Raw genomic sequence first — 18,549 nt, 5'->3', positions numbered from 1 at the left:
GTAGAAAGGAAGGAACAGTGCAAATAGTGACTCCCTCTTCCGTGAACCGAAGGAAAGTATCTCTACAGGACAACACCTTAAGTTCAGAAATTCATCTTTCAGAAGTAATCGCTACAAGAAAAACAGATTTCAAAGTAAGATCCTTTAAAGTAGTCTTTTTCAAGGAGTCAAAAGATGATTTCTGGAGAGATCTAAGCACTAGGTTCAGATTCCACTCTGGACAAGGAAGGCAAAGGGGTGGCTGAAGACTGCTGACTCTTTAAAAAAAAAAAATAAATAAAATAAAAGATATCAGGGTGTGCAGGAATTCATCAGTCACCCCCGATAACAAGCTAATGCTGTCACCTGAACTAAGAGTCATAGGCCAGACCATTCTTAAAACCATCCTGCAAGAATACCAAAATTTGAGGCAAGGAAGAATGAAAGGGAGAGATGGCTCTTTCCTGAACACCAAGTTTCAAAAACTCTTCAAGCCCAGGCATATGCTGAAGTACTTAGAATGCTTCCTCGCCTGAAGCAAGGTAGTAATGGTCTTCTCAGAGAATCCTTTCTTTTTTAATTTTGACCTCTCAATAGCCAAGCCGTAAGACCATAGGGAGACAGATCTTCTATCTGTACAAGCAGCCCTTGAAGAAGAGAAAGTCAAAACGGCTCGTTGAATCAGATCTGGGCCTGTCTGAAGTTATCAGAATTACCTGACCTGGATGAAGGAGGATTCTGTGGAACACTCTTCTTATCCGTGGCCATGGGAGAGAGAGAGAGAAGATCTGTCTTCGGCCAAGGCTTAGAAATGCCGCTACAACCACTTTAGTGAAGGTTCTGGGAGATGTAGAAAGGCCAAATGACATTCATCGGAACTGAAAGTATTTCCTAGCGACTGCAAAACATAAGAAATGCTGATACAGATGTCAAATGGGAATATGAAAGTAAGCCTCTTCGACATCTAATGAATTGTGGAATTCCACTAGCTGCATAGCTGCTATTACAGAGAGCAGGGATTCCATTCAAAAATGCTCAACTTGGAGAAAATCGGTCAACCTTCTTTAGATTTATTTAACTCATTTGTATCCTGCCTTTGTCCAAAACGGCTAACAGAAACCCCCCCCAACATACATACAAGCAATAAAAACACTAAAACCAGGGCTGTTTTTTGAGGGGGTACTTGAGGATACTGAGTACAGGCACCTTTTCCATTGTCTGCTAAAATTGACCCATAAACACCAAGTTTAATGAAACAGCTCAGGCTTTACACACCAACTCTGCCTTGTCATAGATTCTGTGACTGGTTGCAGGGGGCCTGGTTATTGTGAAGTGTGTCCCTCAGTGATCACCCCACCCTTGAAGGGTGGCCTAACATTTGAGTACCGGCACCTTTTTTGCTAGAAACAATACACTGACTAAAACAAACAACAAAAATCAACAGCAATTACTATATCAACCCAATTAGATCAAGAACTGGGAGAAGGAACCTCCTTTCTTTGATACCACAAAATAGAAGGCCTTGACCTCGACTGGACCTGGATATTGGAAGGAATGCGCCCAGTCTTGTAAGGACTGAAGAGCAGAAAAAATGGCTTTGGCTCTGCACGGGATTTCTAAGAAAAAAATCTAAAATATGAGAGACCTCTAATTTGCAACTGCCTCTAATAATAAATAGAATCCACTGGTTTGACATAATTTTGGCCCACTCTTCATAAAACCTGGATAGATGCCCTCTGATAATCTCCTGCGAAGAGTGGACCCCATCATTGTGAGGGACGAGAAGCAGGGGAGGGATGAGAGGGCTAGTTAGAGGTTCGCTTGTCTGAACAAAAGAACTGTTTTTGTTGATATCTGGGCCTCAGAAATGAAGTAGAACGATCAGGCTTATATTTGTTTTGATTCCTTAAGAGGACAACAAGCCTGATTTGATCTAAGAAAACCCTTAGACTTGTGCTCAGGCAAGCGTTGAGTTTTAGAGTCTCCAAAATCCTTGACTAACTTTTCTAAATCTTCCCCAAACAGATGCGTCACTCGAAAAGGCAACTTGGTAAGATGATGTTTGAAAGCCATGTTCGCTGCCCGGTTGCGAAGCCACAAGTGTCTAAGCTGTGATGGGCTAAGCCTATTTGTTTAGTAGAAGCTCTGATCAGATCATATAAAGAATCAGCCAAATAGGCTAAACTGGTTTCCATAGCAGGGAATTCCAATGACGCTTGAGTAGCAGAATCAGCCAAAGAATCTGCCGCTTGCTGTACCCAGGAGAGGCAAGCCCTGGCCACATAAGAGCTACAAACCACCGCCTGTAAGGAGAAACCTGACACCTCAAAGGAAGGTTTTTAAGGCAGATTCCAGCTTCCATCCTGAACATCCTTAAGAGCTATACCACCCTCCCCAGGAAGGTTAGTCTTCTTAGTTACTGCCATCACCAAGACATTCTCCTTAGGCTAACTTCTCTGGAGAGATAGAGTACAGATGAAATATAGCCTGGGCCATCCTGAGGCTGGCAACAGAGGTGCATAAGCGCATTGTCTCTGACACTGTTTTACAGCTACACAATAATAAGCTTACTGCTGCCAATATTTCTAATAAACCAGCTTTTCTATTTTTCTTACAATATCTGAGCCTTGTGTCTGATTTTTTCAGTATTATCTCAGACTAAGAATTCGGATCTGTAAGAGGAAGGTTGTGACCCATTCTTTCCAGAATGCTAAATTTCTACTTTCTGTCATCTTTCTGCCTTCCCTCATTGCCCACTCTCTACCTGTGCCTGGGTAACTGTGATTAATCCCCACAATTTGGTAGGTACCAGAGACATGGGAGAGATACTTCATATGTATTTCACCCCTCTTTAATGATTTGTTATGGCACTGTTTCCTAACAGTCTCAAGGCACTAAGCCATGTCAGCCTGAACCTGTTTCATGGCCTGTCTTCTTGTTTTTCTATTATTTATTTATTATTTGTTGCATTTGTATCCCACATTTTCCCACCTCTTTGCAGGCTCAATGTGGCTTACAATACATCATGAATAGTGGAAATAAGAGGAAGTAGACATTTAGTATTACAGAAGGATTTTGGGTTACATGATAATGAAAAACAAGAAAGTAATATAACAAGAAAACATTATAAACATAATAGTAATATAGCAAGAGAACATAATAAAACAGTTTTGGTTACATGTGAGAGAGTTCACGTGTTGATCTTTGTGGTATGTCCTGTCAAAGAGATGGGTCTTCAGTAGCTTGCGGAAGTCGGTCAGTTCATAGATCGTTTTTAGGTTGTGCAGCAGTGCGTTCCAGAATTGTGTGCTCAAATAGGAAAAAGTTGATGTGTGCGTTAGTTTGTATTTTAGACCTTTACAATTGGGGAAATGAAGATTAAGGAATGTTCGAGATGATTTCCTAGCATTCCTGGGTGGTAAGTCTATCAGGTCTGGCATGTAGGTGAACTAATTGCCTTCAGTTTTTGGTATTTCACTGATAAGACCAAGGTGAGAGTGCATTCTTTAGTTTGCTAGTTTTTCTTAAAGCAGTGTTCTTTGCATAACATTTGATATCGGTGTGGAGCTATAAAAGTAACAGCTTGCTGGACCACTGTTAGCTAATCTTTGCTAAGTGTGTTAGTTTCAGAGAAATGGTAGTCAAGATCCTAAGTGCAGATCGTTATACACACGTATTTGGAGTGCAGATCGTTATACACACGTATTTGGAGGTCTGGCAGTGGCAAACTTTACAAAACGGACAGTTTGAGTCCCAGTTAGCTAGAGGTTCACGGGAATTAGGGAATACTCAGACTCTCAGAGCAATTACAAGGAAGAGCAAGATATACATCGATCTTTGAAGTCAGAGATAGAAAGTCTGCACAGGAGTTTTTCCCCACACAATGGAACACCTGCGCAGTTTAACCCTAGAATCTGAGGTTGAGCTAGATGTTATAGCTCTGGCTAGTCTTTGGGTAGAGATTCAACTAACACAGGATACCTTGGTTAAATAATTCTAACAGTATCAGAGATTATAGACTGCCTATGTTCAACGTGCAGGTATTGTTGTGAGATACGGTAAAATTATGTATCTTAACTGATAATTTTCTTTCCCTTAATCATAGCCGATCAATCCATAGACTGGTGGGTTGTGTCCATCTACCAGCAGGTGGAGATAGAGAGCAATCTTTTGCCTCCCTATATGTGGTCATGTGCTGCTGGAAATTCCCCAGTATGTCGATATCAAAGCTCCATCCGCAGGACTCAGCACTTAGAGAATTACACCCACAAAGGGACACTATGCCCAGCTCGCCACCGCCGAAGCGGGGGAGGGGAAATATTCCAGCGCACCACCGCCGGGGCGGTGGGCGGGAAACCACACCCGCCGACGTGGGAGGAACTGGCTTATCCTGCTACCGCAACCGTGGGAGGAGCTGGATTACTCTAACACCGCAGAAGTGGGAAAGATACAAAGCTACCCTACAGCAGCACGAAGCGGGAGGGAGCGCCGGCATAATTTAGTTATCAATCCAGCCACCACCGAAACGGGGGGAGAGGAAGCAGCAGCTCACTGTAACAAAATCGTCTCAACTCGAAGAGATTTCAATTGGAAGAACTTGAACACGAAGTCCTCGTGAACAGGAAATGAAGACTGAACTTAAACCTGAAATATAACCAGAACACAAACAATACAGATATCTGGGAGGGGCTATGGATTGATCGGCTATGATTAAGGGAAAGAAAATTATCAGGTATGATACATAATATTACCTTCCCTATCATCAAGCCGATCAATCCATAGACTGGTGGGATGTACCGAAGCAGTACTCACCCAGGGCGGGACATGGCAATCCCTGAACGCAACACTGAAGCCCCAAACTGGGCCTCGGCTTGAGCAGCCACATCCAAGTGGTAATGTCGTGAGAAGGTATGAGCCAACGACCAAGTACCCGCTCTGCAAATCTCTTCCAAGGAGACAGATCTGGACTCCGCCATCGAGGCTGCTTGTGCTCTAGTAGAGTGGGCCTTCAGCTGAATAGGCAGAATCTTTCCTGCCGCCAAATAAGCTGACGCGATCGTCTCCTTGACCCAACGTGCCACCGTAGGCCTAGATGCCTGCAGACCCTTACAAGGGCCTGCGAACAGCACGAACAGGTGATCCGACTTCCGGAAATCGTTGGTCACTTCCAAGTATCTGATGATGACCCGTCTAACATCCAGGTATTTGAGCGCAGGGTACTCCTCTGGGTAATCCTCCCTACGAAAGGAGGGTAGGTAAAGCTGCTGATTCACATGGAATCGAGAAACAATCTTGGGCAGGAAGGAAGGCACTGGGCGAATCGATACTCCTGCCTCAGTGAATCGCAGGAACGGTTCTCTACACGAGAGCGCCTGGAGCTCGGAAACTCTTCTGGCTGATGTGATAGCCACCAGGAAGACTGCTTTCAACGTCAGGTCCTTCAGCGATGCCCTTGGCAAGGGCTCAAAGGGCGGCTTCTGCAAGGTCCATAGCACCAGATTGAGATTCCACGTAGGCACTATCGAGTGCAGAGGGGGGCGCAGGTAATTAACTCCTTTGAGAAAGCGTACCACATCCGGCTGTGAAGCCAGGGAAGCCCCCTTCAGACGACTCCTGAAGCAAGCTAGAGCCGCCACCTGGACTTTCAACGAACTGAGCGACAAGCCTTTCTCCAGCCCCTCTTGCAGGAACGCCAACACTGAAGATATTGGACCAGTGAAGGGCAATACAGAGCCTGCCTCGCACCACGACGCAAAGGTACGCCAAACCCTGGCGTAAGTGGTGGAAGTAGAGCACTTCCTCGCTCTCAGCATAGTGGCGATGACCTTGTCTGAGAAGCCCTTCTTCCTCAGTCGCTTTTGCTCAAGAGCCAGGCCATAAGACCAAAGGGGGAGGGATCCTCCATCACCACAGGACCCTGATGTAAGAGGCCCCGCTCCGCTGGCAGCCGCAGAGGGCCGTCCGCCGAGAGTCTGACTAAGTCCGCATACCAGGGATGTCTGGGCCAATCCGGACCCACCAGGATCACCCGGCCTAGCACCCTGCCCATCATGGGCCAGGGCGGAAACACGTAGAGAAGCTCCTGTGCTGGCCACTGCTGGAGAAGAGCATCGACTCCCAGAGATCGAGGGTCCCGTCCCCTGCTGAAAAAACGCGGCACTTGGCAATTGGCCGAGGACGCCATCAGATCCAGGCTCGGCCGGCCCCAGCGTTTCGTGATGTCCAAGAACGCCCGAGCAGACAGTTGCCACTCTCCGGGATCCAAGGTATGGCGACTGAGAAAGTCCGCCTTGACATTCATGACTCCCACAATGTGGGCCGCCAACAGCTGTTCCAGATTCGCTTCCGCCCACAGGCATAGTCTCATGGCCTCCTTGGCTAGAGGGGCGCTCCTGGTACCTCCCTGGCGATTGACATAGGCCACAGCTGTGGCATTGTCCGACAGGACCCGCACAGGCCTCAGTACCAGTACCGGGAGAAACTCTAGAAGTGCCAACCGAATGGCTCGGAGTTCCAGGAGGTTGATGGACCATTTCGTCTCTGCAGGAGACCAGAGCCCCTGCGCTGTCCGTCCCAGGCAGTGGGCTCCCCAGCCCGTCAAGCAGGCGTCCGTCGTGACGACAACCCACTCCGGGGTCGTAAGAGGCATTCCTGCGGACAGCTTGCCTGGCCTCAGCCACCAGCTCAGCACTTTTTGCGCCGCTAGATACAAAGGAAGACGTACGGCGTAATCCTCCGAGACTGGAGTCCACCGCCGCAGAAGAGAGTGCTGTAGTGGTCTCATATGAGCCCTGGCCCAGGGCACTACCTCCATCGTGGCCGTCATGGAGCCCAACAGCTGCACATAGTCCCAAGCTCGAAGAGTAGAGGAGGCTAGGAACTGGTCCATCTGGGTCCGAAGCTTGACGCTCCGGTTGTCCGGCAGGAACACTCTCTGCCCACTTGGGTGTCGAATCGAACTCCCAGATACTCCAGGGACTGAGTCGGGCGCAGCTGGCTTTTCTCCCAGTTGATGACCCATCCCAGGGAGCTCAGAAGAGCAATGACCATGTCCTTAGCTCTCCCACACTCCGCATAGGAGGGGTCTCGGATCAGCCAGTCGTCCAGATAGGGATGGACTTGCACTCCCTCCTTGCGGAGGTAGGCCGCTATGACCACCATTACTTTGGAGAAGGTCCGCGGAGCCGTAGCTAACCCGAACGGGAGGGCTCTGAACTGGAAGTGTCGGCCCAGTACTGCAAAGCACAGAAAGCGCTGATGAGGTGGCCAGATGGGAATATGTAGGTAAGCTTCCTTGATGTCCAGGGAGGCCAGGAATTCTCCCTTTTTCACCGCAGCTATTACGGAGCGGAGGGTCTCCATCCGGAAGTGCCGAACTTTCAAGGCCTGATTGACTCCCTTGAGGTCGAGAATAGGCCGAGCAGAACCTTCTTTCTTTGGCACCACAAAGTAAATGGAGTAGCGCCCCTTGCCAAGCTGATCTACTGGCACTGGGACCACCGCGCCCAGGCGGATCAGGTTGTTCAAAGTCTGCTGCACAGCAGCTGCTTTGACCTGGGACTTGCGAGGAGAGTTTACAAACCCGTCTCTTAGGGGTTGGCAGAACTCTAGCTTGTAGCCGTCTCTGATGACTTCCAGAACACAAGCGTCTGAAGTTACCCTGGTCCACTCGCCCAGAAAAGAGGACAACCTTCCTCCTATCTGCACTGGGCCATGGACCAGGTCCCCGTCATTGGGTACGCGACCCTGGGGGCGGGCCGGAGGACGAACCTCTGGGACGGCGGTCCCTGCGAAAGGAAGCGGAGGCAGAGGAAGCCGACTTGCCCGGGCGATACCGACGGGCTTCCTGGAATCGGCCCTTAGAGGAACCAGGACGGGCACTGCCGGCCCAAGTCCTGACCTCCAGCAACCTCTTGCCCTTGGACGTGCCGAGCTCTGTCACGATCTTGTCCAGCTCGTCCCCAAAGAGCAGCTTGCCTTTAAAAGGCAACTTGGCTAGGCGAGATTTAGAGGCATGGTCAGCAGACCAGTGCTTAAGCCAGAGCCACCGCCGCACAGAGACCGTCTGAGCCATACCTTTGGCCGAGGCTCTCAAAACATCATACAGCAAGTCTGCCAAGTATGCCAACCCCGACTCCAGGGTCGGCCATTCCGCCCTCCAGGAAGGATCCGAGGGGGAAGCCCGCTGCAAAACAGTCAAACACGCCCTAGCCACGTAGGAGCTGCAAACCGAGGCTTGCAAACTCAGAGCGGCCGCCTCAAAGGACGACTTTAAGGCCGCCTCCATTCTCCTGTCCTGAGCGTTCTTCAGGGCAGTGCCTCCTTCCACCGGCAGCGCCGTTTTCTTAGTCACGGCAGTGATTAAGGAATCTACCGTGGGCCAGACAAAGGCTTCCCGTTCCCCCTCAGGCAAGGGGTACAGACAGGACATAGCCCTGACTGCTTTCAGGTTTGCTTCAGGGGCGTCCCATTGCTCTGAAATTAAGGTCTGCATGGCTTCACGAACGTGGAAGGTTCTAGGCGGGCGCTTCGTTCCCAGCATAACGGCAGAGCCAGTAGAGGCTGAGAGAGGGCCTTCCTCCGGAGAGGCAATCTTCAAAATGCTCATGACCTGCACAAGCAGGTTGGGCAAATCCTCTGAGCGAAAAAGACGCTGCAGAGGGGTCATCCGCTCCATCCGAGCGAGGATCAGTCTCCTCCATAGAGTCCGCTAAGGATCTCTGGGAGAACTCAGACACGCTGCCGTCATCCACATCCGAGGAGACCGAGTCCCCCGGGGGTGGAAGATCCACCCGAGGGCGCTTAAGCATAGAGGCCTCATCGCCCCTATCAGAGAGGTGAGCAGGGGCAGTGTTCTGCATAAGAAAGGCCTGATGCAGCAGCAAAATGAACTCAGGGGAGAAACCCCCCAGTCTGTGCATTTCTGCAGCCTGTGCCGCGGCCCTAGAGGCGCCCTCCATCTGCGCTCCCAGGAGCGGGGGAGAGACGTGTTGCGCGTCCAAAATGGCGTCCGGCGCGAAACTCCAAGAAGGAGCTGCGCGGGAAGAATGGCGCTTTAACTTCGACGACTTTTTACCGTCGCCCGAGTCAAGGACGACCAAGCTGTTAACGTCTCCCCCCTCGAGGGCGGCCCAAGAAGACGCCATCCGAGCAGCGTGGCCGGTCACAACCGGAAGGGCGGCTAGCGGGGAATGGGCGCCTAAGGCGGGAAAGGCCGCCGCGCCGGAGGAAAAACCGAGGAACTCTCCCAGCTCTGAAAGGGCGCCCAAAAAAGGCAACTCTACCTTCGAGCCCCCCCGCTTTCCCGCTAGGTGCGCGAACGCGTTCCTGGGAGCGTCTTTTCGCTCCCTTGCCATCCGAGGCCATAGCCACGTGGAGACCGTTCGGGGAACCCCCTGCCTGCTAGTAAAAGGTAAAAATTACCTGCTTCTTGCTCCGAGCAGCAACGACTTGTTCCAGTGAGCAGCTGCAAATGGACATCCTTTTTGAACGTTTTAAAAAAACCAGCGGGAGGGGGGAGAAAAGGAGGGACCTGGCACCACCAGGTTTGCACTTGCTCACGAAGAGCCCTCAACCCCAGGTACTCAACAAAACCTAAACAATTAGGCTTGGAGACCTAGCCAGAGCTGCTGCTGTGTGACCACACACCTGCTGAGATAGAGAACATACTGGGGAATTTCCGGCAGCACATGACCACATATAGGGAGGCAAAAGATTGCTCTCTATCTCCACCTGCTGGTAGATGGACACAACCCACCAGTCTATGGATTGATCGGCTTGATGATAGGGAAAGTGAGCTTGTGTAGATCTTGTTTAGAAGGAGTCATAAATTACAGCAGTCTGTTGCCCATCAGACAGATCAGCTAAGCATCATTCTCAATTTTGAGACTGAAATTCTGGTACAATTATCTCGGGCTGCTGTCTGTTTAAAACCTTGTGAGCAGCAATTGTGCCCTTCCAAATAGGAAAGAGTTAATCCCCACTAATCTGGTCTTTTGTCTGGCATGCATAGTGTGACCCCCCCACCTTAGTTCAAAACATGAATCCCAATTATAATAACAAAAGTGAGCACATACAGGACTTGAGGCAAATTGTGTAACTCTATAATGCCCCCAAGTGGACAAGCGTTGCAGGACTGGATTGCTGTTCTTTCGGTGCTACAGGTTTCAAAATCAGGTAAAGCACTTGCTCCAATTATACAGATCTCTGTTACTGATGGAAAGTTCTACTGTGTATGACCATTATCTAAGGCTGATTTTTTCAGCAGTAGACTAGAAAGCCATAAGTTTTATGAAAAACTCCAGGAACACCTAGCAAATAGGTTTGTGCAAGAGGCAAGCAGGTCTGAGAACCCATGTTCACCTTCCTTGAGGAGAGGGGTTTTGAATGGAGGTGCATTTAAAAAAAAAAAAGAAAAAAAGGCACCACTTCTGCTGGTGACCCTGTGTCGACTTTGTCCTGGGGTGACAGAGTGGACGTCCCCTTGAGACTGACTGGACAGGCTAGCATAGTCAGTCCTACATCTGAGGACCCCAGCACTGAGCCTGCATCTGAGGGTAATGACATTTCATCAGGTGCCAGAGGGAAACAATTAAAATGTCAATCAGTCTCTACAAAGTTTGGGCACTTTTTAAGTGGAAAGAAGAAAAGTACCAAATGTCAACAAAGGAAAAAAGTTACACAGGAGAGAGACCCATCTCCTGAGGCGGAATTGGAGTAAGGCTGCAAAGAGTCTTTCCTTACCTTCCCCTGAATCCAAGCATGTAATCTGAACCATCACTACTTTAAGCTGTTTTACCTTTTCTGCATCCCTAGAAGAAAGTTCTGCTTTTTTTTTATTGTCTGGGAGATTTTAAAAGGTAGAGAACCATGTACTTAGTGCCCTGCCTATTTAAGGAATTCCCTAATCTGACACCTAGAACAGGGTTTCCTTGTGTTAATTAGCTGCATGTTCCCTATTCAGGCTCTGTTTTTTTGTTTTGTTATCAAGCCAGCTACAAAAGGGAACAAATTCCGGGGAGGAAGTGACGTCAGCCCTAGAGATGGCAGCTTAATTTGAGAGCTCTGCTGTCTTCGGAGCAGAATAGAAGCTTCCCCTGCGCTAAATTGTAGAATTTACTCACCAAAACGAAAGAGAGAACGTCGGAACGATGGCAGCGAAGAAAAAGCTGGCAAAATTCAAATTCGGGGCTGACGTGCCCAGTGCGAGTAAAGGATCAAGCCTTCGGACACGCGGCGCAAAGATGGCTGCCGAAGAGAGTGACTCAGACCCGGATTCCAAAGAACAAATGGAAAGTGAAACGGAGCTGAGTAAACAGGACTTTGTGCGCTGGTTCAAAGACCTTAAAACTGAACTGGTAGCAACTCGTCGAAGTATCCAAACAGCAGTAATGGAGCTGCATGAAGAAATAAAAGAAATTGGAAATCGAGTGGCTGAAAATGAAGAAAAAACGGAGGCTGCAATGGCGGAGGTGAGAGAACTCCAGGGAGCTCTTAAAGCTGAACAACAAGTAAGAGCAGACCTGGAAATAGCGCTGGAGGACTTGGAAAATCGCTCAAGAAGGTGTAATTTGCGATTTCGAGGCATTCCAGAAGAGGATCAGTATAAAGATCCAGAAAAGGTAGTAAAAGAAATTTGCACCTTTTTATTCCAGCAAGACCCTAACGGGGAAGGGCAGCAAGAACAAGAGCCCATGGAACTGGAGAGAGCCCACAGAAGCCTGGGGTCACCAAGAGGGGGTTTGCCCAGAGACATAGTGGTGTGTTTCCACAAATTTACAGTTAAAGAGAGAGTATGGAGGTGAGCAAGAGAATTGGGGGAAGTAAACTGGCGGTCGGTTAAAGTTAAAATCTTCCAAGACTTGGCAAGGAAAACTTTTAGATTGTAAGCTCTTTGAGCAGGGACTGTCCTTCTATGTTTAAATTGTACAGCGCTGCGTAACCCTAGTAGCGCTTTAGAAATGTTAGTTAGTAGTAGAAAACATTGCAGAGAAGAGATTTTAAAGAAATTACCGCCTATCTGCAAAAGGCGGGACTGCGGTACCGTTGGTTGTTCCCATTTGGATTACAGATCACAGTGGGAAACAATACCAGGTGCCTACATACACATCAAGGAGCGTGGAAACTACTGAGAGAGATGGGATGCACAGACGTCCCCAGAGATGAAGAGGCGAAACAGCATCCTACAAATAACAAGAGGAGGATGGAGCAGAATAGCTGGCAGAAGGTTGGAGGAAAGAAAAACCACTTATCCCCAAGGGTGGAAAGAGCGGAAGAACGGACAGTGGCGGTCACCTAAGCGAGACCTGTACTGCTTCTGGACTTATACTGTCTTTCTGATTGCAGTTGGTGAGAGACTTGGGGGTGGGCATGTTATATGCAGATGTCAAAATGGAGGAGAGTAAATGTTAATGTTTAAGTTGGAAACATAGGGGGTTGAGTTTCTATGGATGTATATCTGAGCGGTTATGCTCTGGGGAAGGCTAGCTTCCTAAAGGGTAAGACTGGCACGAGATATAGTTTGCCAGTTACAGGGGGGAACAAGGGGGGGGGAGGAGGGCGAATTGGATCATGGAACGTTAATGGATTAAATAACCCGGGTAAGAGGAGCATAATATTCAGGGAACTGCGTAAATTGAATTGGGGATATAGTCATGCTGCAAGAGACACACATTAAACAACGTGATGAATCTCTAATCATGAATAAAGGTCTGGGCTTAGGGTACGCCCTAGCAGACTCCAGGGGAAATAAGACGGGAGGGTTGGTGATATATGTGAGGGACCATTTGAAGTTTAATAAAGAAGCAGTTTACAAGGACAGAGAGGGGAGATGCCTGGCAATTAAAGGGCAACTGAATGGTCGAAATATTACACTTATCAATGTATATGCTACTAATGTGGGTCAGGGAAAATACTTTGATTCACTTCGGGAAGAATTGCTCCCTTTTGTGGGGGGGGGGGGGGTGTTGATGGGGGGGGGGGGGGACTTTAACCATTCAGTGGGGTCACTGGATCACTCCATCAGGCAGAAGGGAGGGGGTGGATATAATGGGCGACAATTCCACAGATTGATGAGAGAATTAGATCTGATTGATATATGGCGTTTGAAACATCCGGGTCGACGACAATTCACACACTATGCACACGTACAGGGGACATATGCGAGAATAGACGCCATTTGGGGAAGCAGGAATGAGTGGGGGGAAGTGCGAGAAGCAGAAATTGAAAATATCCATGCCTCTGATCATGCACCGGTATGGGTGAAGTTAGATGGGTTAGGGGAACAGGGGGGAAGTCAAATTTGGAGATTAAATGAATCCCTCTTAGATAAGGTTGAGGATTGTCAAGAAGTACGGTCCACCATCAAAGAGTATTTAGAAATAAATGATACAGGAGAAGTGTCGGAGGGGATCTTGTGGGACGCCCTTAAGGTGGTTGTGAGGGGGGTGCTCATACATAAAGGAACATACATGAAAAAGAAGAGGGCAGCCCATGCGATGGAAGTACGGAGTAATTTGGCGAGACTGGAAGCACTACATCAGAGGGAGGGTAAACCCCAGCAACTACTGGAGCTTAAAAAGTGGAGGGGAGAGCTGCAAAAAATTCAGCTGAGAGCAATGGAATTCCACAGGCAGTTGCTACAGCAGAGATTCTTTGAATTCAGCAATAAAGCGAGCGCAATGCTAGCTAGAGGGCTACAGGATAGAAGGGTCCGAAATACGATTACTAAAATAAAGGGCCAAAGGATTTGATGTTTCACCAAGATGGGGAAATTAGAGAGCAATTTGTAAAGTTTTATAAGACTTTATATAGTACGGAATCCACAGCCTCCAAAGGGGAAATCAGAGAATTCCTACAGAGCCTGGGTCTGCGGAGGGTGACGGCCCAACAGAGGGAGAAAATTGATGCCACTGTGACCTTGAAGGAAGTAGTAAAATTTATCAAAGGGCTGAAAGGGGGGAAAATCCCCTGGGATGGATGGGTTCACGGCCAAATACTATAAGCTCTTTCATCAAGAGCTAGGGCCTCTGTTGGTAAGATTGGGCAATGCTTGTTTTGTAGAAAGGGGCCTACCGCCAAGCATGCATGAAGCCAGGATATCGGTGCTCCTAAAACCTGGGAGAGATCCAACATTGTGTGGCTCTTATCGCCCGATATCCTTGCTGAATGTAGGTTCTAGCTAAACTTATGGCGGATAGACTGAGCGAGATATTACCCTCTCTTATTCATGAAGATCAATCTGGCTTTATACGTCAAAGGCAAGTGGCAAATAACATTAGACGAACTCTTAACCTGATTTGGGGAGCGCAGAGAAGAGGGGACTCTATGACACTTCTCACAATAGGCGCAGAAAAGGCGTTTGATAGAGTGGAATGGGAATATCTATGGGAAGTAATGTTGGAAATGGGGCTGGGTAGACCTTTTGTGGGATGGGTGAAAGGGCTATATGAACACCCAGTGGCAAGAATTAAGGTGAATGGGGGATGGTCTGGTATATTTAACATTCAAAGAGGAACAAGACAGGGGTGTCCCCTATCCCCGTTATTGTTTGCCATCTCTATTGAGCCTTTAGCTCAACAAATCCGGGGGCTTAAAGACGTAAAAGGGGTTCGGATGGGGGGGCAGGAACACAAATTAGCTTTATTTGCAGATGATCTATTATTTTTTATAGGTTCCCCAGGGAGTACCCTGCCGGTGCTTATTAGAGAGTTAAATATGTTTGGAAGAATGTCCGGGTTTAAAGTAAATTTTGATAAATCGGAACTTATGGGGATAACAGTAACAGAGCAGGAGGTGGAACAAATGAAGAGATCCGTGTTCCGTTGGACCGACAGAAGTTTCCGTTACCTAGGTATACATATCCCACGTGATCTTACTACACTATACCTCTTGAATTATGTACCGCTTATAGCGGCAATCAGGAGAGAGCTAATCCAATGGAAGAAGGGATGATTATCGTGGTGGGGCCGCATAGCGGCTGTAAAAATGAATATACTACCAAGGTTACTCTTCCTCTTTCAGACTCTCCCAATTGCTGTCCCTAAGGGGGAGTTACAGAAAATACAAACAGAGCGGGGGGAGTTTGTATGGGGAGGTCACCCAGCTCCATTATCAAAGAAAATAATGTGGAAGACGATAGAGCAGGGAGGAAGAGGCATGCCAAATATTACCTGGTACTATTGGGCGGCGCAACTCAGGCAAATTGGGGTCTGGAGTAGTGTGGATCTATCTCCCGTAACGAGATTTGAACAGATTTTTGTCCAGGAGGGAAATCTAGATGCTTTGTTGTGGGGGTCTGCCCCAGACAACATGTATAGATCCCTGACCCTGAACCCCTTTACTTCCCACTTACTTACAATATGGGGGAAACTTAAGAAGAACTTGAGGGGGTCACAGACCCGTTCCACCTATGCCTGGTTAACTCAAGAACCGGGATTCCCTGGTGGGCGGGAGAATAACACATTCGCAACGTGGTTTGATAAAGGGCTGATAAGATTTCGTGAACTCATAGTGGAGGGGAATCTTAAGAGCTTTGAAATGCTACAACAAGAATATAATCTTCCACAGACCGACCTATATGCGTACCTACAAGTAAAGAATTACATGAGCAAAGAAAAGTGGTTCAAAGATAAAGGGTTGGAGAGTGAGAAGTTTGAAAATTTATGGGGAGCAATAGGAGAGGGTGGGAAAGGAATCTCTAAGCTACATGAGCACATTAGGGGCTCTGGGATGGTAAAGCTTTCTTATATGAGGGCTTGGGAACAAGATCTTAAAACGGAATTTAATGAGGGGCAATGGAGGAAAATTTGCAAAGAGGTTAAAAAAGCATCAGTGTGTGTCCTAATTAAAGAAAATGCCTATAAGGTCCTGAGTCGCTGGTACTATACTCCAGACCGAATAAAGGCTATGTATCCTAATACCTCGGATACCTGTTGGAGGTGCGAGGAGGGGGAAAGGAACATATTTTCATATATGGTGGGCATGCCCGAAGATACAGGAATTTTGGGAGGTAGTTACGGGTTACATATCACTAGCGGTGGGAATCCAGTTTTCTTGTGAACCCAAATGGTGTTTACTAGGTTATGGAAATAAGGGTGGGAAGAAATGGCAAAGTAGAATTACACGAATGGGCCTGGCGGCAGCAAAAACAACTATAGCATTGAAATGGAAGCAGAAGTTGGGCCCAACAGGGCAAGATTGGAAGGGTAAACTTCAGCTATTGATGGGACTGGAAAAACTGACGGACAGACGCAGGGGTCATTATAATCCGAATGCGGAAGAGTGGCTACACTTAGCAGAGGTTTGGAGAGATGATTAAGGGAGAAATAAACCTGGGGTATAAGATGCGGATCAGGAGGGGTGGAGGTGGGGGGGGGGGGGGGCGGTGGAAGGGAAGATGGAGGGAGGGAGATTGAGAGTTCATGGAGGGAGGGGGGGGGGGGGGGGGGGGGGGAAATTTGGATGTGATATTGCTTGAATGTTGATGTTTTGAACTTTTCAAGGAGTATTTGTCTCCAGATGCTGTTATTCCGATTTGTTAATAAAAATTTTACAAATTTAAAAAAAAGAAAAAAAAAGGGAACAAATTCCAACTGCGTCTTTGTTCCTTTGGTTTGCAATTATCTATACTTCTCCATCTATACTTCTTCCCTTGGTACTCTGATCTCATCCCATGGTTTTCAGTATCATCTTTATGCTGACGACTCCCAGATCTACCTCTCCACACCAGAAATCTCAGCCGAAATCCAGGCCAAAGTATCAGCCTGCCTGTCTGACATTGCTGCCTGGATGTCTCACTGCCATCTGAAACTAAACATGACCAAGACTGAGCATCTTATCTTTCCACCTAAACCAACCATTCCTCTTCCACCATTCTCTATTTCTGTGGATAACACTCTCATCCTTCCTGTCTCATCAGCTCGTAACCTTGGGGTCATCTTCGACTCCTCCCTCTACTTCTCTGCACATATTCAGCAGACTGCTAAAACCTGTTTCTTTCTCTATATCATCACTAAAATTCGCCCTTTCCTTTCTGAACACACTACCAAAACCCTTATCCACACTGTTATCACCTCTCACTTAGACTATTGCAAATTGCTTCTCATAGGTCTCCCACTTAGCCATCTCTCTCCTCTTCAATCTGTTCAAAATTCTGCTGCACGACTAATATTCCACCAATGTCGCTATGCTCATGTTAGCCCTCTCCTCAAGTCACTTCACTGGCTCCCTACCTGTTTCTGCATACAGTTCAAACTCCTTTTATTGACTTACAAGTGCATTCACTCTGCAGCTCCTCAGTACCTCTCCACTCTCATCTCTCCCTACACTCCTCCCCGGGAACTCCGTTCACTGAGTAAATCTCTCTTATCTGCACCCTTCTACTCCACTGCTAACTCCAGACTCTGTTCCTTTTATCTTGCTGCACCATAACCCTGGAATAGACTTCCTGAGCCGGTACGTCAAGCTCCATCTCTGGCTGTCTTCAAATGTAAGCTAAAAGCCCACCTTTTTGATGCTGCTTTTAACTCTTAATCCTTATTCACTTGTTCAGAACCCTTATTTTATCATCCTCACTTTAATATTCCCTTATCTCTTATTTGTCCTGTTTGTTTGTCCTAATTAGATTGTAAGCTCTGTCGAGCAGGGACTGTCTCTTCATGTTCAAGCGTACAGCGCTGCATAAGTCTAGTAGTGCTATAGAAATGATAAGTAGTAGTAGTAATTACTCTTAAGGCCCATCAGAGGGCAGCAGCGCTTCATTTTTTGGCACTTAGCTTTAGTTTGTAGTAACGTAATGGCATGGTTTGGTTGGCTTAATTGAACTGCTCTTATTTGCTACACATTTTGTTCAGTTCTTATGACTTCCTCACGTGGTGGTTAAACATCTAAGGTGAAATATGATGTCCAAATTCTAGGGTGTGTTTACATTACAACTGTAAGGTAATTTATGACTTCATTATCTGGCACACTACAGCATTAACTTGGTTAACAAAAGCAGATGTGTTTGTTTCTTTAAGACTAAGCAAATTACTGGCTTTGCATTGGCTGCAAAGAATTCCCCTTCCTATAATGTTACAGCATTTACAAAGGGGGGTGATTTACAGCATACATTTGTAGCCTCTTGAGTCCTATGGGATTCTTTAACTTTATAATAAGTCTCCTTCACTTCTGAGAAATGTCCTGAGGATGTGGCATGAAGGATAGTTTGCTTCCTAGAACACTTGTAGGAGACTATATATTTTAGGTTTAGTGTGCTTGCAGACTGCCATTTTCATCTTTCTGCTTGGAAATCTAAATGAACGCACTCAGCATCATCTTAGGCAGTCGTTTACAAATGCCAACCATCAGTAAATGATCCTCTTAGTTATGTTCTAGTCTCTTTACAAAGCTCATTTAAGTCAATTCAATCTTGTTCAAGGTAACAATTTTTGTTGTAAAATACTTACAGAACTGCATATTCTCCAGCAAGTCTTTGCACTTCCTGATTCAAAGGCTCTTTCTGCTGATGCTGCAACCCATTCTCAAATACTGTCCCACTGGAAACTTGGTCAACTTGATCTAGAGCAACCT

At 47.3% G+C, this 18,549-nt stretch overlaps 1 protein-coding gene across 1 annotated transcript in view; it reads right to left on the bottom strand.

Moving 5' to 3' along the window:
* The window catches only part of RC3H2 (ring finger and CCCH-type domains 2), a 221,735-nt gene that overhangs the window by 14,512 nt on the left and 188,674 nt on the right, over positions 1–18,549 (bottom strand). The window contains exon 18 of the mRNA XM_030207326.1: positions 18,426–18,547. Coding sequence (XP_030063186.1) covers positions 18,426–18,547 — 122 coding nt within the window. The remainder of the gene's footprint in view (positions 1–18,425; positions 18,548–18,549) is intronic.

Source organism: Microcaecilia unicolor, chromosome 6 (assembly GCF_901765095.1).
Source record: "Microcaecilia unicolor chromosome 6, aMicUni1.1, whole genome shotgun sequence".
NCBI lineage: Eukaryota > Metazoa > Chordata > Amphibia > Gymnophiona > Siphonopidae > Microcaecilia > Microcaecilia unicolor.
The sequence above is the reverse complement of the archived record's forward strand: the minus strand, read 5'-3'. Positions and strand labels throughout refer to the sequence as shown.